At 37.8% G+C, this 24,070-nt stretch overlaps 1 protein-coding gene across 1 annotated transcript in view; it reads left to right on the top strand.

Annotated features, from left to right (window-relative positions):
* Positions 1 to 22,912, top strand: part of LOC127569561 (follistatin-related protein 5-like) — a 440,054-nt gene extending 417,142 nt beyond the window's left edge. The window contains exons 10-16 of the mRNA XM_052014316.1: positions 769 to 903; positions 5,125 to 5,151; positions 9,593 to 9,711; positions 10,964 to 11,113; positions 14,301 to 14,408; positions 18,305 to 18,429; positions 22,210 to 22,912. Of these exons, the coding sequence (XP_051870276.1) occupies positions 769 to 903; positions 5,125 to 5,151; positions 9,593 to 9,711; positions 10,964 to 11,113; positions 14,301 to 14,408; positions 18,305 to 18,429; positions 22,210 to 22,912 (1,367 nt within the window). The remainder of the gene's footprint in view (positions 1 to 768; positions 904 to 5,124; positions 5,152 to 9,592; positions 9,712 to 10,963; positions 11,114 to 14,300; positions 14,409 to 18,304; positions 18,430 to 22,209) is intronic.
* Positions 22,913 to 24,070: the final 1,158 nt, after the last annotated feature.

Here is a 24,070-nt window from a genome sequence, read left to right as displayed (position 1 = left end):
TCTCTGTATTGATTTTTTTTTTATATAAATATTACCTGCCAGAAAGACCTGATGACAATTGAGGCAAGTTTTTTCAGTAAATTAATGAGTTCTGACAACGTTAGGAGCTGACAATATTAATTGACATCATCATTAACCCAGCTTCAGTTTTCTGTGCTAGCTTGGTTCCTTTCTAACAGTGGCATCAGCAACTTCTCCGAAGATGTTTGCCAAAAAATGTCATCAAATCCAACACTTCAAACAATGAAAAGAAATAAAAAGAAATAAATTCTTTAGTCATTGTCATTTGAAGGTAGATCTGGTTATGAGCTCCTGCTTTTAAAAGCTAACACCTCAATTTTAAACTTCACATCTTTCACGTCACTCTATGGCCTTCACCAACTCTTTAGTTCTTGAGCTACTCTCCAAGTTCCCTACATTCCCTTTGTACATTCCTTTCTTTCATAGTACCTCAATCAGTAGCTATGTCATAAACTGTATAAGCCCTGGAATTCCTTCCCTAAATCTTGCATTTCACTGCCTCTCTCCTTTAATACATTCTTTAAAAAACTCACTTTTTGTCCAAGTTTTCATTCATCTTCCTTAACGGCTCTTTATATAGCTTAGTGTCAAATTTAGTACGATAATTATTTTTGTGAAACATCTTGAGATGCTTTACTACATTAAAAATGCTATATAAATGCTGTTATGATGTCTAAATGGTAACCATCAATGCAGAATTATTGTTTTGTGCATTTTTGTTTGTTGTATTCTGTCTTTCTACTACAGCAAATGGAAGTGAAATTCACATTAACAGTGTACGTTATGAAGACACTGGGGCATATACTTGTATTGCGAAGAATGATGCAGGAGTTGACGAAGATATCTCTTCACTTTTTGTTGAGGATTCAGCTCGAAAGACTCGTATGTCTAAAATGCATTAAACCACTTGTTATGATTGAACTTTCTCCAAAGCTTATTTGGTGTAAGAAAATAATCAAAATAACATCTGTTTTTAGTCACATTAGAAGTTAGCATGAGAGGACTGAGTGTCACAGTGAGTTGGAACACTGCAATCCCAGAATAACCAGATGAAAGTCTATCTGAAATTAGATGGTCTTTAATCTGAAATTAATTTAGGAAAGCTCCTCTCATCATAAATCCACAAAATGAATCCAAAATATATATACCTGTCAGTCTTAATCATGGAGAATTTGAAATGTTTGATACAATGATAGCGCAGTGGGGTAGCCAAAATTTGGTTTTCAGATTTGCTTGGATAATGAACTTGCCAAACCAGGCAATGTTAGTTTAAAAAGTCTATTTTTCAAGTTAGAATTTCAAAATAAGATCCAAATAGGAACATGATTGGTTCTATTAATCTAATACAGATTATAAGAAAAGAAAGTCAGTGTGACTAGATTCTATTGAAGTACAGAACTCCCCTTTCCATATCTCTTAAGTCAAAGACTACTTTAATTCAACTTTTTTGACATTGCCTGCTTCTGCATTGCATCCAGTGAAACCTGGAGGTGTTTTTTTTCCAACCTCTAGTGTTCTCCAAGCCAGCCTCCAATCTAGCACCAACCCTAAACTTCAAAAATTCTGCAGCCTGCATCATAATTCATTGTTCCCTTAACAAATCATTGTCCCCTTTCTGGCCTCAACATAACCAAATTCTGTTTGACCTGTTTAAATCCATTCATGGCGATACAAACTCCATGTAAGAAATGCTATCAATTCCTTCACCTCTATATTTCTCTTGGGGTGCTCTCCCAAATGTCCAGCTCTCATTTCCCATCAGCTGAAAATCAGGAGGATGAACCTCAGTTACCACTTGCAATTTTCAGATGGCCTTTTGAAAGGGGGAGCAGCACACCCACGATTTTGGATAGGGGTCCACTTGTATCCACAACTTGGGCTCTTGCAGTAGTAAGATTCCTGTTTCATTTTACAGAGCAAATAGCTGGCCCATGAACTAAGCATGCCATGCCACTTGTACACAGTGGTGAGCAGCCTAATTGTAGTTCTAAAGGGGACTACTGGTAGCTACTCCACAACACACTATGAAATTTCATGGGGAATTTTTGTTTGGCCAGAAGATGCAAGAGAGTTCCCCCAACTTATCAAAATACCTTGGCTTAGGACCAGATCATTTTTTTTCCCTTCAAAATTGCCAGCTAGACCAAAACTGCTGACCAATGTAGCATAAAAACCAGTTGACTGCACAACACTTCTAGTCAATAATCCCCTCCTCTGAAATGCCTTTTGTGATTTTATGTATTGTGTCATGGTTCCATTTATTGCTTTGTATTCTTATTACTTGTTAAGCCTGAAGGCTTTTCATTTAATTTTAGATGTTGTAGAATTTAAATTAAGTCCTTTATGATACGTGTTATATGCCACACAGCTTCTATGAGGCCAGTTGGAGTAGTTACTTTTTTAAATCACACCCTTAATTTTATCCAAACCAAAAATTTTTCCATCAACGTATTTTTAAGCAGTTGCTCAGAAGAAATCATTAAGAGCTTATCAGATTTATTTAACCAATCACATTTACTGCTGGTTGTTGGAGACTGTAGATAGGAACATGAATGAACCGTTCGCCCTTCAAGCCTGCTCTAGCAATCAATGAGAACAAAACTATTCTGTCGCCTAATTCTACATACCCACCTTTGTCTCCTATTTCGTAATAGCTTAACACAATCTGTAAATCACAGATTTAAAATGTACATTTGTCCATCATTTTCTATAAATGGAAAAGTGGTCCAAATTTCCAATGCCATACATATTTCTTGGCATCACTCAGAGATTTGAGTCTAATTTCTTGCCATGCCCCCTTCCCTTAGATTCTTTGCCAACAGGCATAGTTTCTTGCTATACATACTAGCAGCTTCCCTTAATATCTTAAACTTCAAATCACCACTTAACCTTCAGAATTTGTGTAATAAACCAGAAAAATGCTGGAAATATTTTTTGACCTGTTTAAACCCACTCGTGTCAGGCAACCTCCTCTTGCAAATTTCTTCACCTCTATCATTCTCGTGACACTGATGAATTTGGATAAGTGTCACTCCATTCAATCATCCATCCATCAATGCAGTACATAGTTGTGCACCCTATATATGTCCTTGCAGGACAACTTTAGCCACATCCTGCCAAGTAGAATACCTGCCATCGATCCCATTTTTTGTTCCTTTTCATGATATTGCCCTGATACAAATTGACAGTGGCTCCAGTAGTCTGGAGCCAGACCTAACCTCTTAGACAGCATATTCATCAATAACTGGTTGAACATTTCATTCCTAATAAAAATCAAAGTAAAATAACCAACAGAAGTCAATTAACTGAAGCTTTATGACAACTTCCCTTTTATACAACGAACAACTAAGAATGATTTAATAGGCTTTAGTATCATTGAGGCTGAATAATTTGATAGTAGGTCTTGAAATCCTGAAAGGTGATTGTAACCTTGAAATCACCCTTTTGCCCATTTTATATTCTGTAAGATATTTACAATGCTTCAGGATGGTTTCTGGTCACCATCATTGTTTAATTTGTAATTCCACAATAATCTACATGATGATTATTGGCAGTTAAAAGAGGAGGTATAATTAGGATGAATAACTGTTTTTAAAATAATTTTGACTGATAAATTTTATAGAAATATGACAGACAGTACCTGTTAAACTTATTGCCTCAGAGAAACTAACTCTCCTGCTTTCCTTAGCTGATCTATTTTTCAGGTAGGACCATGGATTTCTCAGAATAATTCCATTCTGTTGTGATCTGAGAGTTGATCTGAAGCTATTTGACCTCAGGAAATTCACTACTCACGATCCACAACTGGAAAGAGCATATGTATAATTAAAATATGCCTCAAAATGCACTCCCCCCCCCCCCCTTGATTAAACAGTTGTTTAACAAAGTTAACTATATCGGTTTCATGTGAAATGAAATGAAATGAAATAGTTAAGCAGTCTAAAATCACAATTCTTTGCAATAAGCTGATATTTAGAAGTCTCAGTGGTGACAGAAGCATTCAATATTATGCTCTTTGAAATCAAATTTTGAAATTGAAGTTAATAAATCTATTTGCACTGGGCAGCTATGATCTAGAACCACTTGACTTCACTGCCTGAAGACATGTTACATGGTGTAGAATTTTAGTGCGGAGATTATTGCAATCTGTGCAAGATACTTCTTCTGCTTTTCCTGGGGCCATGTGAAAATGTTTATTGGAATGACTAATTTCTACTGAAAAAACAAGTTCAAAGAGATTCATAGGGTCATGCAGGTTATCACCAAATTACACCTTGTTTCACCCCTTACTCTTCTGGCACTTTCTACTCCTTTGAGCGTCTAAATCTAAGCTGCTGTTATTAATAGTTCCACATCCTCAGGTATGACGCCCTCTACTTCAACTCTAGTGTCATAGAACTTACCTTACAAAAATGCACTTGATTCCTTCAATCCTTGAAAACTGGCATCCCAACTGTGAACTCCCTTTCCTTTCCAAAGTCCTTGAATTGCTGTAATCTTCCAAATTGAGCACTTCCTAGGTACACAGCTTAAATCTCTCCAATCAAATTTTCACCAGGCTATTTTCAAAGGCACAAAGAATTTCCTACATGACTGTTAAAAAGCTGATTTACCCATTCTTGCCCTTATCAATGTGTCTGGAAACACATTTGGCCACACCACCTTCCCTTAATGCCTCTCTGCTCTTACCCATTGTCACTTTAAATTGTGTAGGTACTGGAGCATCACTACAAGAGAGGACACAAATTTAACTCCATCACTTAAGTGAGGTTTGATCCAAGTCACATCCCTGTGATGCAGTTAAAGGCATCTGCTCCCAGGGTGAGGCAATATTAGAGGGACAATACCCCTCTCATGAGCACCGTTAGCAAATTGCTGACCCTTCCCACTTCAATCTATAGAAGGCATGCATTATGTAATTTAAGGTAGTAAAACCATCTGAAATGCATTTAAGGTTGAAATGTATCTTACTTTCAATGAACGTTTTTATATGTATATGTAAATGTGAACAGCTCTTTGCATGTGTGAATGAATGAAATTTTTGACATTTTTTTCCCTTTTTTTAAATCATTTTCTGGCTTTCTCCAATCTCTGATGCTGCAGTTGCAAACATACTGTGGCGAGAGGAAGGTACTTCAGTGCATTGTTGTGTTGTAGTGATCATGTGCTTGTCCACTGTTTGTAGCACAATTTATTACTTATAACAACAGGTCCTTCTCCGTACTGTGCCTCCAAGTCTAGTATTCTCACTACCTCTGAGACAGGCTGTATTGTTCATCTTCCCAAGTATTATTTACTGTTTTCTGAGTAGATACAAAAAATCCAGATTATCCTTGGGGCTATGTGAATTAAACATCTTCCAGGGAATATTTCTATTACATGGACAACATCCTAAAATTTTTTAATCATTGTCAATCCACACACAGCAGGTTTATTCATTATAAATGGATACAAAAGGCTGCAAAAGTTTGTTTGTGGAGAAAGAGCAACATGGATGTTTATCATGTAATGATTTGCAAGTGACAGAATAATTACTTACAGCCCTATAAATGTCATTAGATTGGGTAACTAATAAAAAAATCTGCCAAATTGAATGAAAACCAGTTGCAGATAATCAAATTCCTTCTGTATACTTTGAGTGCACATGTCCCATGTTTTCAACCCAGATAAAACTGAGGTCAATACTGAGTGGTATTTGTCTGCAATGCACAAAACTAGAACAAATAGATAAGAATATCCATGATACAAGTGTGATCTCAAAACTATGGTGATTTCAGCAATGGTAATTCAAAGGACAAAAACTAATCAAAGAAATAAAATCAAGCCAAGATTTCTAACTAATTTATTGACTCCATCGCCTCTTTGGGAAGTGTGTGGAAGTAAGCATCAGATTAAGCTGCAGTGTTCTTCCCATGATAAACAGATTGCTGTCTTGGCTGCCTAATACAAAGACAGACTCTAAAGATGAGAGTAAAGGGTTCAAAGAACAGCCATGAAATTCTATACAGGAAGGAGTCACCATCTTCAGGGAAAGGAGAGAAAGGAAGAAGGTGCAACTAAGATCAAATCAGAGAAGCACTACCTCATGACAATCATGTTATAATTAAAACCAGGATGAAATTGCATTCCAGAAAATTATTAAAATTGTACAGTAAATTCAAAGATCCAAAAGAATCATTTAAATAAGCATTAATCAGCCATCATAATAGGCATTAATTTATTGCGACAATGTTTAAAGTCTGTAAATATCATTATTGGGGATTACGGCCAATCACCAAAATTTTGACAACAGTTCGGAGTAAGATTTTCTTCATTAACAAAGATTGAGAGATCAAAACTGCTACTCAAATCTAAAACCTTCCATGAGCTGCATGGTAACAATTTATTAATTTTATCTTCCACTTTAAATTTATTCTTGCTCTCAGATTCTGTGAGCTTCAACCACTTAGGTTCCCATCCTGTTCCCTTGCTGAACCTTAGCAAACATGGCCTTCATTGAGCCACTAAGAGTGCAGAAGAAATCCACTGTTGCCAATTGCTTCAAATTGTTCATTGTTTGAAGAAAATTTTTTACTCACATTTCCCTTGCCAAAGGCCTGAGAAATTGCTAAATGGGGAAATCATGGGTGGAAGTCCATCCTCCAGGAGCTCCAGCGTATCTCACAGCTGTATGAAATGTTGATATCAAATCCCTTAAGACCCTAAATCGGAAAAGAATGTTCCTGTTATTTGTTCTAATTCAACAGTCATTTTAATCTGGAGCAGGAGAATAGAAGGAAATTTATCTTATTTAGAAAGAACATAGTTCTTCTGGTAAGAAGTGATCAAGAATGTATGGAGGGTCAAAGAAAGTAGAATAGTACAACACAAAACAGGCCCTGACCCATGCTGTCTGGGTCAACCATGATGCTGATTTAAATGGCACATCTGCCTACCCATGATCTATATCCCTCAATTTCCAGCCTTTTCATGGATCTAATTGCCTCTTAGATGTTGCTATTGTATCTGCTTCCACCACTTCCCCTGGCAGCACTCTGTGTAAATGAAAACTTGCCACGTAAATCTCCTTTAAACTTTCCTCCTCTCTCCTTGAAACAATGTCATGTAGTATTTGACATTTCCACCCTGGTAAAAAGACTCTGACTATCCACACTTCTCATAAGAGCACCCCTCAGCCTCTGACACTTCAAAGAAAACAGTCCAAGTTTCTCCAACCTCTCCTTATAGCTAATACTCTCTAATCCAAGTCACTCGAATACCCAGCCTTACATCTCCTAATGCTCGATTTTAACGGTCACGTTGCCGAAGATAAGGATTAGAATTTCTTTATTTGCCAATGGCATTTTCCACAGATACACAGGGGAAACTCAGTAGCCAGCTAAATAAAGAACGACTCAAACCTTAGGAAAAGAAGTAAATTTTATTTTGGTTTACACTCAAAGTAGAAAGGATTGTTAACAAAATATTTAAGTAACACTAATTCATTAGTAAGATCTTATTTTAAGTGAAGAAACAGTCTATTTTTCAATTTTTCCTGCCTTCATTGTCCTCTCCTAAAGGTGATGAAATAAGCTATTATTTAATTCACAAGGGTGCATTTTCAATATATTAGTCAGTTATTAGGCAGGCAGAAATCTGAACTATTACAACAGTACTGGGAAATTATAGCACAGCAGATATCACACAAAAATCTTAATGTCCTCAGATGAGATCTACACATACTAGTTTCCATCAGGATAGGAAACTCTAGATTCCTTAAAAGCTTGAGGGTAGAACAGTCAGCTGTTAGACCCTACCTGGCACAATGGATTGATCAACCAGCTATTTGCCCACTGAATCAGAGTACCCACTTGCACTATATTCTTCCAGAAGCTATTTTTATTAGATTTCAAATGTTCTGTTGACTGGCTCAATGATCCTGGCTAAACACCTACATATATGAATCCTGCTTAAAGATTCACTCCAAGAATCAGTTTACTAATTCTAGATAAACATTGTAGATTGAAAAAGTACTTCTGTCACTTACATTATATTAAATCTTTGCCCAAACTAGCCTCTGACTTAAATTGATGTTTATGGTGATTTTCTTGTTTCACCAATATTACAGGTGAACAGCAGGATTACCAATTTATCTTCAGTAGATGTTGATAAATTGTTAAATAAACATTTGTTGACAAATGAGCTACTTGAACTTTCATAATTATAAATTGGCAATTGTCAAAATGCTATCACAGAATAGTCAACATGAAAATACATATATACAATTTGAATGTTATACATTATTGTAGCCAAATATATTGACAAGTTAATAAATAACATTATCCATTATGTTATCAGTATTTGTTGCAGATATAATTCAGAAATCTTACGTAAATCAATATGTACGGCAATATAACATATATATATTGCAAATTATTGTATACATAACTTATAGTGTTCCAATTAATAGATGATATATTTTTGACTGATTAACCTTAATAATTACTCTTTTTGTTTCTGGCACAGAGAAATGATAAATTCTAAAATCATTATTAAGCCAAATAATACTTAGAAATATCAATTTCAGAATAATGCAGTGTGGCATAGTCACTTGTTTTAGTCGATGCAGGGAGAACTTCATTTTAGTCACTTGTGTCATATATCTACGTACCAGATCAATGTCACTCTGGGGAGGAGGGGAGGAGGTTGCAACTGCATATCTACTGGTTAGCAATGGCTGTGTTAATATACAAATTTCAAGCATATTTTTGGCACAAGACTGAAGAACTTTGCTGGCAGCTAATATCATTTTTCTGACCAAATTTCAGGAAAAAATAAAAACTTGCAAATTAGAAGGTCTCCTTCTATAATAAACAATCTATCAATGGAGGGCTACCTTTTAAGGTTTAGGACTACCAATGTAGAGCCGCCTTTGACAGTGACATAGCAGACATTTTATAGCGAGCCTGAGTTTGCAGTCCATAGAATTTTCCATTCATCACAGAGATGGAAGCACATCAGTGAGGGCTGATCTCTGCACCGTATCACCAATACATGCTCTCATTGCAGAGAGCTGAGTTTAGAACACCAAATCATAACACTTGGCCCTGTATGTTATTAAAAAGAATAACCCATAAATATATCCTTTACAGGAACCAAGTGATATATAGCATGCATAGATCTGAAAATTCCAGACTTTAAGACTATATAAGATTTAACTTTCAGCTGCAAAACAAATGTTCCTCAAGCCTGTCATTGAGGTATTGTGGGCAAGTTAATGTTATACCTTGAGAATGCACTGATGGAAAATGACCCTATTGCATTTTTTCACAAATTCGCTGTATTGTTGTTTTAATGCCTTTCTTGATGCCAAGAGTTGTCATAGAAAGTTGTTAAATTGACAAACACGTCTGTGCAATTTCCTTTTTCTTTGGAGGCTGCATTTTCAGTGCCTTCAACATTGCTTTTCCTTATTATTTCCCTTACTATTTTCAAAGTTGTTCCAGAGCTTTAAAAATAAATAATATTAAAACATTCCATTTTTTTCCCCAACATGTGTGCAAAAGAAACATTTTTGTGTTTTGTCTTCAAGGGCTAAGTGTTGGAAACATGTTCTATGTTTTCTCTGATGATGGAATCACAGTTATTCAGCCTACAGGATGTGAGATTCGAAGACAGATCAAAGCTAGTGACAAGATCATTGTAAGCTTTGTAAGTTTAAAATATTTCTATACATTTCTTTTTAAGCATCCAGATGTCAGACCTTTTATTTGTATTTTTGCCTTGCTTAAATTTCCATACTTTTGACCAATGTTTGAAGGCCTATTTTTGAAAAAAGAAAGGTTTGTGGCAAACTCCAGTGATCTTTGCCCAGGTTCATTTTTTACCCATCCAAGCAAACTGTTTACAAGCTGTTCAGCACTGCATATTTCCCACTCTATTTAAATGATACCTGATCACAAATATTGATTGGGCTTCTCCCCACACATCCTCCACCATTATCAGGCAGATGGAGCTATCATCCTCTGGTAACCATTTTCGTACTGTACAAAACATCTGAAAAGCATTCCATCACACACATTCCTTGGAGTATTTGTAAGATATGGATTTCAAATCACAAATCCTTCCCATACTAAAATATTGTACCTATTAATTATGTACAGGATAGTGGTTAGCTACATTTTAGAGGACTAAATGGGGTTGTGGGATACAAGCAATAAAAGAAAAGCTTGAGCACTTAATTAATGCCTTCTGAAAGTTGAGATATGTTAATGTCACAAAATGTAGCTCTAGAAGATGAATTTCCACAAGGATCTTCTGAAAAAACATGGTAGGATATGCCATGAATATCCCTCCCTCACCGCCTCAATAATCAAATAAAATTTCAGTGATGCAAAAATTAAAACAATCACATTGGTATGTTGCTGCACATCTTAACTCAAAATGTAATAAGGTATACAGAGATAGCAGAAACAAATGGTTTTGGTGCAATGGTTTAGAATATTATTCCCTGCATTGCTGAAGCCAGGTACAATCCTAGGCTCATGAGGAGGTAAGATTTTTTCTCTGTCTACTCCAAATACTCTAATTTGAACAATGTTCAGACTACATGAATATTTGCTCCAAGCTGGAGTTTCATGCTACTAAAAGACAATTATCTAATGGCGAAGCATTTAACAATCAAGCAGTTTCCTCTTTGGTTCCAATAGATATTCACGTTTAAAGGTTTCTTTCCTATAACACAATTAAATGCTGGCTCAGCCTGCGAACCCATATATCTTGAATGAATATATTCAAAATTGCCATTCACGTTCAGAAACTATTGTTTCAGTACTCTGCAAAACTAACAGGTACAGCTCTATTCAAAAATTAGACAGAACAGGCCCAGGTTGAGTAATTGGTTCAGACTTTGTAGTAGAAATGTCCTTAATGACAAAATCTCAAACATTATCTTTCTTCACAGGAAGAAATATGTCCCTCTGAAGAAGGGCAAACCCTTCCACATTGTGTTTGGGCCTCTGCTGTCAACATCAGAGACAAGTACATCTATGTTTCCCAACCGACACTGAGCCGGATACTGATCATTGACATTCCGTCTCAGAAAGTCTTACAGGTAACCTTAATTAATATATTAGATAATGGTTTGCATTTCTTAAAGGATTAAATGTTCCCTATAAACTTAAATGGAATAGGTTTGAGTCTTGCTAAAATTAATAGTCTTGCTAAAACTTCTAGTGGCCATTGACCGTTCACTGACAACTGAATTTGGGCAGGTTCCTTTAGTTCCCAGTAGCTGCCAATTAAAATAAATATTACAATCTGACATTTGGAAACCACAAGAAAGAATGCTGTAAGAAATGGAAATATCACATTTGTCTGGGAGGAAACAAGAGATGAAATTTGTCTTGATATTGCACATAATTTGGAGACTCACAAGGATCTCGGAGCCCGAAATTATAACTGCTTCATGTAAGGAAATTATAACACAAGTTGCATAGAGTCTTTCAAATATGCCAGTTGGAAGTTTGCAGGACAATAGATGATTTGATCCCTTTGCTAACATTTTGAAGCAAAGCACTGTAACTAAACCCTCTGTTATGAGACAAGTTCGAGGTCTTGAAAGTAATGGACTCTGAGCACAGTCTGGCAAAGAAGGATTTTATTTACAAAGACAAATGCAGGAAAAGATCATGAGGGCAACACACGTACACACACACTGGTGATAGCATGTTGGGGGAAAATCGCAACGGGGTAAAATACACAAACAACGAACTGGGTACAAACCATCAAGGAAAAGCACTACGCTAGCCACCACCCCTTGACTCAGTGCAAGCATGGCTCCACGTCCCAGGGAATCCTAATTTAAGATGCTTCCAAACCTGTTGAAGTGCACAGCTTACTGGTGGTCTCTCCAGCATTGTTGCATGATTCCTCTGGGGCAACAAAGAGACAGAACCAACAAATGGAGCACTCTTTATAGTGTCGTAGGGTTGGGGGTGGCCCAGCCCAGGTAGTTTGAACAGGACAATGACCCGGGCCCAGGTACAAAGGTGTTTACTGAAGCCAATCATCAGGTGTACCCTGATGAGTGGGGGTGGAGCCAGGCCTTGATTGACAGTGGTGTGGCTTTCAACCAGGTGCTGGGCCACGCTGTCACGTGACAGCCTTGGCCCTCCACAATACACCCTCTCTTAACCATACATGGCTGAACAAACCTTTAGCAGCTGGATGTCTACACCCACCCTCCTCCCACATACCGCAACAACACGTCAGTGCTGCTTAAAAGGGACCATGAATTACTTTATAGTTGAATGCAAATGTCTTCTGCCTACTGCTCTGATTGTGCAAATGCTTGGTGATTCTGCAGTTGATTCAAGTTGTAGAAGTCTACAGGGAGTACTGTGACAAATGTTGAAAGTGCTTTTCAATCTTCTGACTTGTACATAAACCAGTTGCTGCCAGGCATTAGTTTATTTGTGGTCATTCCCTTGCATCATAGGAAAGCCTGGAATGTTTGCAAAGGCATATCCCCTCTTGTTCTGCTGGTCTATGAAAAGAGATAAAGATTGTCTCCCACCTTTTACATCCATGCGAATTATGCCCAAGGAAGAAGATATCATCATTACTGCAACTGTCAGCTTATGCTCAGCATGCATTTTCACATTTATGTCCTTCACTGAATGCAACTCCCATGCTTTCTTCAGCACCATTTCCAAAGGAAGAGCAATCTTAGATCCCTATCAAATGCATGTTCCTTTATATTAGAAACATCATGAATGCATTCATCTGCAAACCCAAATGCAAACTGGTCCCTCAATGCAGGGTTTAGCAACATCTCAAAATTTACAGTGCCACGATAAATTCATCAACACAGTGAAATAACCCCTGGATACTTCAATAGACCTTTGGCAGGATACTGAATTTATAGCTTTCAAAAATTTCTCTGGATGCTTGGTTACAGTGGCCACACAATATTCTAATAAACTAACAAGTATAGGTATCCAATCATATTTCCACTAAAATAACAGCTTTCTTCCACTTGCATGTGGCTTCATATTGTTCATACATGTATAGCTACATCTACTGTATATTAATTACTATTGGGGGAAAAATGTCTCACAATCCTTGTTTTATCTAATTGATCATACAATACATCCAGCCTGAGTAAAATCTGCCTTTTTCCTCCAAGCTTAATTTGCACTCACAATTCCCTACATTAGTTTCTTTTTTTAAACTATGGGCCTCCCTTCCAGTAGTCTGAACCATCACAGCATTGCATCTCATCACCAATATGGTGCCTGGGTTTCCTCTGTTTGGTGATAGTGTGAAGTGTTGGACAAACTAACCAGGACTCAGAAGCTCTAACAAACAGGATTGTTAATTCCATTGGCTCCTCCATACTGACTTTGGAAGCTTCTGCAAACAGTGCTAGAACCCAGACAACAGTCAATCACAGTACTTAAAGGAGACCTGCCTTAAAGCAATAATTATCCTATTACAACCAATATTACAAATACTACACTTGAATCACTGGTAATTTTTATGTAAGCAAAAATTTAAATACAGGGGCCTATGGTAGCAAATACCCTGTTGGAGCAAAGGAGTTTTAGTTTCTCCATTTGAAAGCATCATTAAAAAAAAAGTTCTCATTTATTTCACTTACATGAACGAATGTGGAGTTTTTTGGCAATGTTGCCACTGTTGTCCATCTCTAATTGCCTCAGAACTGAGGAGGCATTTAAGAGTCAAGCACATTGATGGGTCTGGAGCTACATATAGGGAAAAAATCAGGTAAGGGTGGAAGATAGTTTGCTCTGAAGAATATCAGTGAACCAGTTGGATTTTTACAACAAAACAGTACTTTCATTGTCACTTTACTGAGATGAGCTATAATTTTAAAAAATCCAGATTTAATTGCTTGAATTTAAATTCTTCAGCTGTCATGGTGGCATTCAAACATCTGTTTCCAGATCATTGGTCCAGAACCCATTGCTGCTAGGCCAGTAATTTAAACATTACCCTATTGTTCCCAATAAATCATACGCCAATTACAATAACTAACTTGAAATCAGAAAATGTAATATCTCTATTTTAAGATTTTCTTTAAATCATGTAAAGATTTTGAACATTTTGATACCAAGCATGATGTAGAATAAAACTTTAGTTTGTCTTGTTGCTTTACGAATTGTGACATTTACATGACGGCATTATAGATGCTACCCATTTCAAAATGGAGGTCAAGCTGTTCATGTATGTGGAGAGTAGCCACTTATTAATAACCTCTCATAATTTCTTCATAGGCAGTGTCAACAGATCCTGTTCCAGTGAAATTACAGTACGACAAGTCACATGACCAAGTTTGGGTCCTCAGCTGGGGAGATGTGAACAAAAGCAATCCTACTCTGCAGGTATATGAAAATTAACACATCTTCCTTTTGTGAGGAATAACAAAAGGTAGCGTCACCAATTTCAAATTAATAATTTTCTGAGTAGGTAAAAACTACTTAAATGTAGCTAAGCCTTTAATTCTTCCTAATCAATATAAAATAATTCCTCTCCAAGGCATTTCTCTCTCTCTCTCTGTTTGTTTAACCTATTTTATATTTTCTTATGACATAGAGGGAGGCCATTTAGCCCCCTGAGTCGATGCCAGTTCTGAGAGCAATTCCATCAATCACAGTCCCCCACTTATTTGTCCCTGTAACCTATTTTCTTGCAATATGCTTATTAACATCTCACTCATTCTCTTGTCACCTACCCACACTAAGGGTAATTTACATACGCAATTAACCTAACAACCAGCACAGCTTTGGAATGTGGGAGGAAACTGAAACACCCAAGAGAAACCTGCATGGTCACAGGAAAAATATGCAAGATCTACACAGAGGACAGGGGGAGAAGGCAGGAGAACGAGGTTGAAAATAAAATATACCATGATAGAATGGTGGAGCAGACTCGATGGGCTGAATGACCTAATTCTGCTCCTATATCTTATGGACACCAGAGATCAGAATGAGATCCAGATCACCAGAGTTATGAGACATCTACACCACGTGCAGCACCATTAATTTTTTTTTTAATTACAACTGAAAGTGCTGGAAATACTCAGGACAGGCTGCATGTCTTCTCGCAAATTTCCAATACTTTGTTTTTATTTTAGATTTCCAGTATCTGCAGTTTTTTTTTGATTGCCATTAATTACCTAATGATTTCTTGGTTATCAAAACCTGGACACAAGCAGTAAATGTGGGACCAAGAGTACTTTTAATTTTACTCACCTGTAAGAAACTGGCAGCATTATACCATTTATTTCTATACAGTATTTTAGACCCTATGCTGTACATCTCCAGGACTTCAACTTCCAAATCTTGTCCTTGTAATTCCCAATCCCAGTCCATTCCTTTCCTTTCCTTAACCAAACCTCCAGCTTTTGATCCTCCTTCTAGGACACTTTCCATTGTCCTTCTCCCCACCTTGGGTCTGCAGGTTAAATCCATTCCCTATAATTCCATTCCAGTCTGCTGCACTATTGCCTTATGAACTGGCTGGCAGATGGCTGAATCTATGGGTGCCTGGAATTCGCAGCTAGCCGTTGGTCTTCAGCTGTGGACTGTCTGCTCATACATGGCTGTGAATTGCCTGGAGATGGCCTGTTGAGAACTAATAGCTGTTTGATTGAGAACTAATAGCTGTTTGTTGGTGCCTTGCTGAAGACTGGCTTCTGACAGTGGTTGGCTGCGGTTTGGAAAGTTATTACTAGCAGTTGGATGATCTCTAGTGGGTTGCCGTTGGTTTTAGAGAGCATGTTCTAGTGGCTGACTGTTGGTGCTGGGTTGACTGTGGTTTGATCAGCTGGTGGTGATGGAGGCTGAGTAGCTCCTCACGACTGGTGGCTGCACTTGGACAGATGACAGGCAGCTAATTATTACTGACTGGCTTCTGCTCTCTGTTATTGACTGGCTAGCTTCCAATGGCTGATATCCCGATTATGAGCTTTCAGCTTGTCAGGTCTTCTTGTTTTACATGGCTTAAGACTGGATATTTTGAGTGTTTTTGTTGTGTAGAATGGTTTTTCATATCCTGGAGTACTGACACTTTCTAAATCTATATATATTCCAATACACCAGAGAATACATCAAATAAATAGTAAAAATAAAATCATAACCTGCAACTCCAGCTGATATAGTTTCTACTTTATTTTCTCCATCAATAAGACAGGAGGGATGGATTTTCTAGGCTAATACTTTGACAAACCCAGAAAATCCATGTTGACAATTTTTCATTGAGGAGACATTAAACAGACTGGGCCTGTACTATATCTTTTTGAAGAATAGGAGGCAAGCTTCTTGAAATACACAAAATCCTTAAGGGGTTTCGAGGGTAGAAGAAAAGCTGATGATTCTTGGTGAGGATGTCTTAAAACAAGGGCTCACTATTTCAAATTGAGGGGCCAGTTATTCAGGACAAAGTTGAGCAGAAATTTCTTCACCCAGAGGGTGGTGAATCTTTGGAGTTCTCTATTCAAGAGGGTGATGGAGATTTTTAGAAAATGAGTGAATGAAAGGACCTGAGCTAGTACAGGAAAGTTGCACTGAGATAATAGATCACCCATGATCTGATTGAATGGCAGAACAAGCATGAAATGCTGAATGGCCTACTCCCATTTCTGTTTCTTAATAAATAAATACAATCGTCTAAAAATCCTTTTCTTGAATTCATTAATGCTCAAAATGAAATGGAATGGAATGAAATTGATCAAAAAATTTGCTGATATTACCAGCTCCATATCAATGTGGGCCATATTTTGGACAGTTCTGTGAGGTGGAAAATGGATGTTGGTACTGCCTCACCCAGCTCCTATTGATATAGTCAGTTACACAAAATGCAAGGTCAATGGAGACAAGAGACTGCAGATGCTGGAATCTGGTGCAACAAACAATTGCTGGAGGAAATCAGCAGGTCAAGCAGTATCTGTGGGAGGAAAGGAATTCTCGACATTTCAGTCGAAACCCTGCAATCAGGGCTGGATTTAAGGTCAAGCCTGACTGAGGAATTTCAAAACCGGGCCATAAACCTTTATTTGCACAGATTTTTGGCATAGGGAGCTCTTTTGCTCTAAGAAATTAACATACAACATAAAAATGCTTGAAACATTTCATTCTGTAGAATATATGCCATGTTGTTGAATTAACCTAACTCTGATAGTGATCTATTTTTTCACTGCATTAAGGAAATTTCAACTCCCTCTGTGCAGTGGAAAACTGGTGGAAAATAGATTTAAAATCTAAAATCAGAATCACTTTTCTGAGAAAAACTCTAGATATCGCCATTCAATGGAGATTTGAAAAAAATAAGATATAAAATCTCCAGAACGGTGTTTTGGAAATACTCAGTTGATGGCAGTTTTTAATAACCTTCCCAGTTTATGTAAAATTGGTAGGAGTTTGAAGTCATGAGGTTAATGAAGAGAAAGAAAAGTTCTCCTGCTGTCCACTATGATATTAATTATGCTTCAGGAATGAGTGTTTAGATGCGGTGTCCACTGACCCAAGCAGGTCAATATTGATTTGATGAAATTTCACTTGGAAATATTTGATTCTAAATAAGTCTGCAAGTACCCAATGATATGATATATAGAGTTCCATTGTAAGAAATTCAGTGAGGCATACAAATCCAGAAGCTGCCTTGAATTCAACCCAATCTGTATTGAAATAATAAAACGTGCAGGAAACACATAACAGATCAGGCAGCATTCTGTGGAGAGAAACTCTGCATCCATACTGTACAAAATTAACTGGTCTAAGTCATTGTGCTCATGGTGGTATAAATATCCTGATTGTATTGAGTTGCAACTAAAAATAAATCATTTGAAGTTCTTGGCTCAGATCAATGTGCTAGAAAGTTCAGGAGCAAGAGTCCCATTTTCATGATCTGGCCAACATTCTAGTATGAGCAGTTGCACCCCTCTTGAGGGACCTATCTGATTTTCCATCCATTGAAATTTTAACCCATGTGTCGGGATACCTGATAAGCAGAGTGTTGTTCTCAGCTGCAGTGTCCCCTTCAATTAAATAACCCACTCAATGCAGGGTTACAAATGTAGAATACTTCCTTGGATGAGACAGTAAAATAGAGGTAGTGTCTATGGAGTCATAACCCAGAAGATAATTCTAAAAATATTTTCAAGTAAATGTCAAAAAAATGAACTGAAGGCACCAAGATCTGAAATTAGTATTTAGAGATCTGAACAATAGACTTTAATTTGGAGTTGCATGACTGATTATTCAGACTTGTATTGTTGCAGGTTATCACCCAAGCAAGTGGAAATGGAGACCATCATACTATCCACACGCAACCGGTTGGCAAACAGTTTGATCGTGTTGATGACTTTTTCATTCCTCCGACCAATCTCATCATCAATCACATTAGGTACAACCTTATTGGTTTTTATAAGGCAAGGTTCTTGCGTTGGTGGAGGGGAACTGGTTGGGTCTCTTTTCAAAGGAAGAAGTGGAACAGAAGTGTAGAGGGATTGTACATCCATGGTAAAGATGAACCCATTGGGACCCGAGAATGGAAAGCCAAAGTGATGGAGGGCATCCAAAATGTCAAAGATGGTAGTGGACCAGGGGAGAATGGTGGAGTCAAGGTTGGAAGAAACAAGTTCAGCAAGGCTGAAGCAGTGGATCTCCCTGGACAGTCCTGCTTGTGGACCTTGGGCTGAAGATAGAAGTGAGAGAAGACCTCCCAAGGAAATTAGGTCAATGACTGTGTGGGAGACAATGGGCTGATGTTTGATGATGGGCTCGTGGCCCTCTAAGGATATGTCTGAGCACTGATGTTGGCACCTGTGAGACAGATCAATTTGCAAGACCACAACAGTGCCATTTTTGTCGGCGAGTTTGATGACGATGATGTCAGCATTTGTCCTTAGTGAACAGAGTGCTGCAAGTTCAGAAGGTTAGACTGAGTGATGGGAGTATGTCCTGTTGGTATTAGATCTAGAGACAATAAGGGGATGGGTTGGCAATTCAGGAGATGGGAGAAAAGATCTGCAGTCCAAGTTATAACATATGGTTGTTTGATGAATCCAAACCCACAATACGCAGTTCCAGAGATTGTGCATATTTATTAACTATTTCAGAAAAGTACATTAATGATTAAAGGATCAGGAATAACCCAAACCTGTTGGTACACTATTCAGATTACCAATAATAACATCATTAATTCTGAGTGTCTGCAAACTGCTGTCGTTGAATTCAGTTGCCAAGCTACTGTTGCTGGTTCTGAATCTCAAGTGAAACTCCACCACCCACTGATCTGGTTATTTCCAACTGATACAAAATAACTTTTTCATCATTTTATTCAGTTTTTGTTTGCACTTAGTCCAGAAAGTGAGCATGCAGACTCAGATGAGGTGGAAGCTTGTTCACATGTCCTACATGTGACTTGAGTAATGTAATTCTTTAGTCTACCCTTAGTCAGATGTACCACTTAGATATGTCAGCATCAGAGGAAGCTACTTCATTTTTAAATGGTAATGTGAAGGGCATGCAGGCCAAGCTGAATATCAAAAAAGTTGTCAATGCTCTGCCCAGAATCATCAAAAGATACTTTGGGTGTACAGATTGGTTCACCTCCATAAACTGGCCTGGGGTTTCCAGTGTACAGTTAACTACATCCTACCATGCAAGAAGCATGTGAATTTCATGTTATCTGTTCATTTACATAATCATTGTACACAGTCAATGCCATCTGACCTGTTCATTGCCTTATTTACTTCAGGAGGAGGCCAGTTTTTTTTCCAGCATTGCTTGCACCTCAAAGAGGAGGAGTATTGTGGCTAGGTGTTGGCAGGTGTTCTGGAACAGACATTGACCAGAGAAACATTAAAAAAATAACAGGTTGGAGAAAAGGTCTGTTAGATTTTCCTGAACTACAATGGTAGCCTTGGTGGATGTGGTTGAAGGGAGGAGAAACGTCAATGAAGTCCTCTGACAAGTCTGGGACTCTGCAAAGACTGTGGGAGCAGGTGGCATGACAGCATCAGAAGTCAATTGTTGTTTACAATGCAGTATAAGACAATATTCAATGACCTTGCCTATGTGCTAAAGTCTTAGGTAGGGCAAGTAAACAAAATGCTTCCACCTCAGCTGAGGCTGCTTACTCACTTACTGGTCTAAATGCAAACAAAAAATGAATAAAGCAATGAAAAGATTATTTTGTATCATTTGGAAATAACCAGACCAACGGGTGATGGGCTTTCACATGAGATTCAGAACCAACAGCAATAGCTTGGCAGCCAAATTCTCAGTAAGTGTACCAATGGCCTTGGAGTCAACAGCAGCTAGCCAGCAGGAGATACTGACAGTGAATGTACTCGCATGAAAGAACAACATTCATCTTCCTTAAAGTGGTCTTTGCTGAAGCAGCGGTCAGTGGCTTGAACCCACAGAAGAATTTCCATTCCTCATTCTGTTATCCCACATCTCTTCAGATGTACAAGCAACAAATGAGACAAGCAAGCACCTCTTAATTCTCTACCCTGTCCCCTCACTACAGCCCTGACCTTGCACTTTATTTCTTTCAGATAGCAAAGAACCGGCCAAGTTGCAAAATAGCAAGGTGGTCATTAAGGTATAAACACACACACTCAACTACTACCACTGCATGTAACATAGAGGTTAGCACTGAGGCAGGATCTGCACATGGCAAAACACTGGCCACAGCAGATGGCATTCAGCAGGAGAGAAAGGGTCATGCAGACCTTTCTGACCTGTTCTGATTGTAGACGATTGAATTGAAATGTTAGCTCTCTCATTATGTGCAGAGCCTTCTCGGAGTTAGCTCCCAATTTGCCCGTTGCCTGACCTACTGACAAAACTATCTTGTTGCATAAAAATGACTACTGAAGCAGCTTACATCAAGTTAGTTGATTTACCCTGCTTCCATTGAAAATTTTCTGTCAGTTTCATGTTGTAAAGACACTGAACTCATATTTTAATTGTAAATTAGGGCCAAGATGTTTATTAAGGATGTTTTGTATCCAGAATCACCATTCAATATATCATACACTTTTCCTCAGCAATCCTCATTAATTAGAATTATATTAAATCTACCTAACTGTATATTAAATACCCAACACAATCGAGGGATGACCCTGGAAGTCTTATGGGTATATTGGCTCCAGGTAATTTGGGACTATTATCCAGCATCAGTTGCAAACTTAAAGATGTCACAAGTCTGACACCTGACATTCTCTCTCTCACCAACATAAACTGGAGCGTTTGGGTGAAACCTTCACTGAATACTCACATAAGTGACCAGGAACACATCAAGCTGAAATCACCAATGAGACATCAATTAAATGACCCGCTCTGAAACATCAGTGTCTCACATGTAGCATTCGACAGCCTTTGCGTTCAAAACTCAAGATATTCAAAAAGCTCATCACTGATCTGGAGCTGCATGCTGTAACCTCTGCCTCATTGATTATCCTGCGTCACGCAGTGGCATGCAACCATTCCTGACACAGTACTCAATCACAGCAGGTGATCCTATGTGGGCTGCCCACACAGGTAGAGGGTCATCATGTTTCTTTGTCCGTTATGTTGCAGCATAATTGAGTGTATCTGTCGAGTATGCTGAGGTGGTCCATAAGCCAGTCTTGTTTAGCTGTTAAATACCATAACTGGGAGGCACCAGGGGCTTCAGAATATATGGATACACTTTATTGCAGCCTTAAAGAACTACCACGTGTCACATATGATGTCATTGTGTCACATGCATACGTGACTTATTTATTCACAAATATACCACAGAATCACCCATTGTTCAGCTGCCTTTTTTTTAAAATGGACAGGTCACCTTCCTTAACTGCAGAACCATACCACAGGAACATGGAAAACCTTTCTGTAGATGATAATTGTCGTAAGGAGACTGCAGTTCTTTTAATAAATAATCCTTGTTTAACATGGAAAGAATGTCAGTGAGTGTTCATTGCTCTTCTATCATAACATATGATGGACTTGTAAAACAAGTTTTTCTAGAGTTTCCAAGATTTTCCATGGTTCTTCTGCTGGCTACAATGACTGAACAGATATAACCCAAAGCAATCAGCAAACTCTCTTTATGTAAGATGGTCTTTTGTTTTTTTTTCCAAAAAGCAAGGTTTCATGGAGAATTAATCATTTATGTTTTTTTGTTTAGATTTGGATTTATTCTTCACAGCTCAGAAGCAGCACTTCACAAGATTGATCTAGAGACTGTGGCCTACATCAAAACAATCAGCCTAAAGAACTACAGCTGCATCCCAGAGGCAATGGCCTACACTCATCTGGGTGGCTATTACTTTATCCATTGTCAGACAAATGGCTCAAGCTTGCCTCAGTCACAGATCATCATTGACAGTGTCACTGATTCTGTAATTGGATACAATGATAAGGTGTCAGGTACTCCATACATCTCCCCTGATGGGCACTACCTAGTCAGCACAGATGATTACAAGGGGTTAATTACAGTCCAGTCTGTTACCTTCCGGGGTGAGATCACGTCTGCATTTGAAATTACTACAAATCTACACATTGTTGATGTGACCTTCCAGTCATCTTTCACAGAAGCCAATGAGTATTACATCTACGCCAGCTCCCGTTTTCAAACCGATCTGTTGTTTCTGGAGCTCTCCACAGGGAATGTTAAATTCATTAAGGGCTTGAAAGTTCCCATTAAACCAAAGGACTGGTTGTGGAATGGCAATAACAGGGCAATAGTTAACAGCGGTCTATTTGGACAGCACCTTGTTACTCCAGCTAAGGATTCCCTGTTTATCATAGGAGCAAGACAAAACAAATTGAACTGCGAGATATCCAAGATAACACGAGGCAACACAATCGTGTGGGTTGGGGAAGCATGAAAAGCCACAGAACGGAGCTTAACTTCATCCAATAACCTTTTACACTGCTTTTAAGACAACTGTACAGTTAACATCTGCATTTTTTTTTACAATGAAAAGCAATCTTACTGTACACAACTTTGCTGAACTTAGTGTTTTGAATATTATTGTGAGCATTAGATTGCAACTATTAGTTGAAAAATAAATTAAACCTTTGTTAACTTTTTTCATTTTTAAAACCATTCATTACTTATTCCATTTCTGCAGAAAAAGATATATATTTTCTATAACTTTTCACTGTGGACTATCATAAATGTATTCTAAAAGACAACAAGAGCTACAGGATGTTTCTTTTCCACTCCTTTTCAATCTGTAGCTACAATAATTTTTGCTTTGAAATCAACCACATTGTTCCATCTTTTTTAATTTGGGAGCAATCATAAACTACAGTCCTCAAATGGTCACAAAGCAAAAACAATAAAGATACACATTGAAATCATTCAGCTAATCGTTGTTTAAGTATCTTGCTCTTCCCCTCTAGTTCTGAGACTCCTTTATTAAATTTATTAACAGATATGAAACAAATTCTAAAAATTAAAAGCTTTGCTTCAGCTATGCGATTATGTTTGGTCAGTCCCTTCTTGCAGTGTAATGTCTTAAAACAAAAGAGGTAGAACCTGAAGGGGAAGATAAATTCACTGTGTCATTAATGCATTATTTAACCCTGATGGTGAATAAGCATTGCACAGTGCTGGGCAGACAAAACATTTGCAGCAGGATTTCCAACATTTTTCTGAAGACAAAATTGATTGATTGCAGCTTGCTGAATATTGCACCCAAAACACATCGAAACCAACGTCAACAACAGCTTCCTAACACAAGTACTGCCCAGTTGGCAATATTGGATTCACTAACAACTTTAGAAAGTTCCTTTGCTATTGTCCAAGCAACCTGGTTAAGAGAAACTGAATATCTGTAAATCAAATCCAAAGAGACCTCTTGCTTTTCCTTCTCCAACTCTGTACCCAAGACAGAAATTGGATCCATTAGCTCCAAGTTTTCATGCACATATCACACATAGGTGATACTTGGGATATATATTCTCTATAACTTTTCACTGGACTATCATAAATGTATTATAAAAGACAACAAGAGCTACAGGATGTTTCTTTTCCACTC

Source organism: Pristis pectinata, chromosome 4 (assembly GCF_009764475.1).
Source record: "Pristis pectinata isolate sPriPec2 chromosome 4, sPriPec2.1.pri, whole genome shotgun sequence".
Lineage (NCBI taxonomy): Eukaryota > Metazoa > Chordata > Chondrichthyes > Rhinopristiformes > Pristidae > Pristis > Pristis pectinata.
This window is presented reverse-complemented; position numbering and strand designations above follow the sequence as displayed.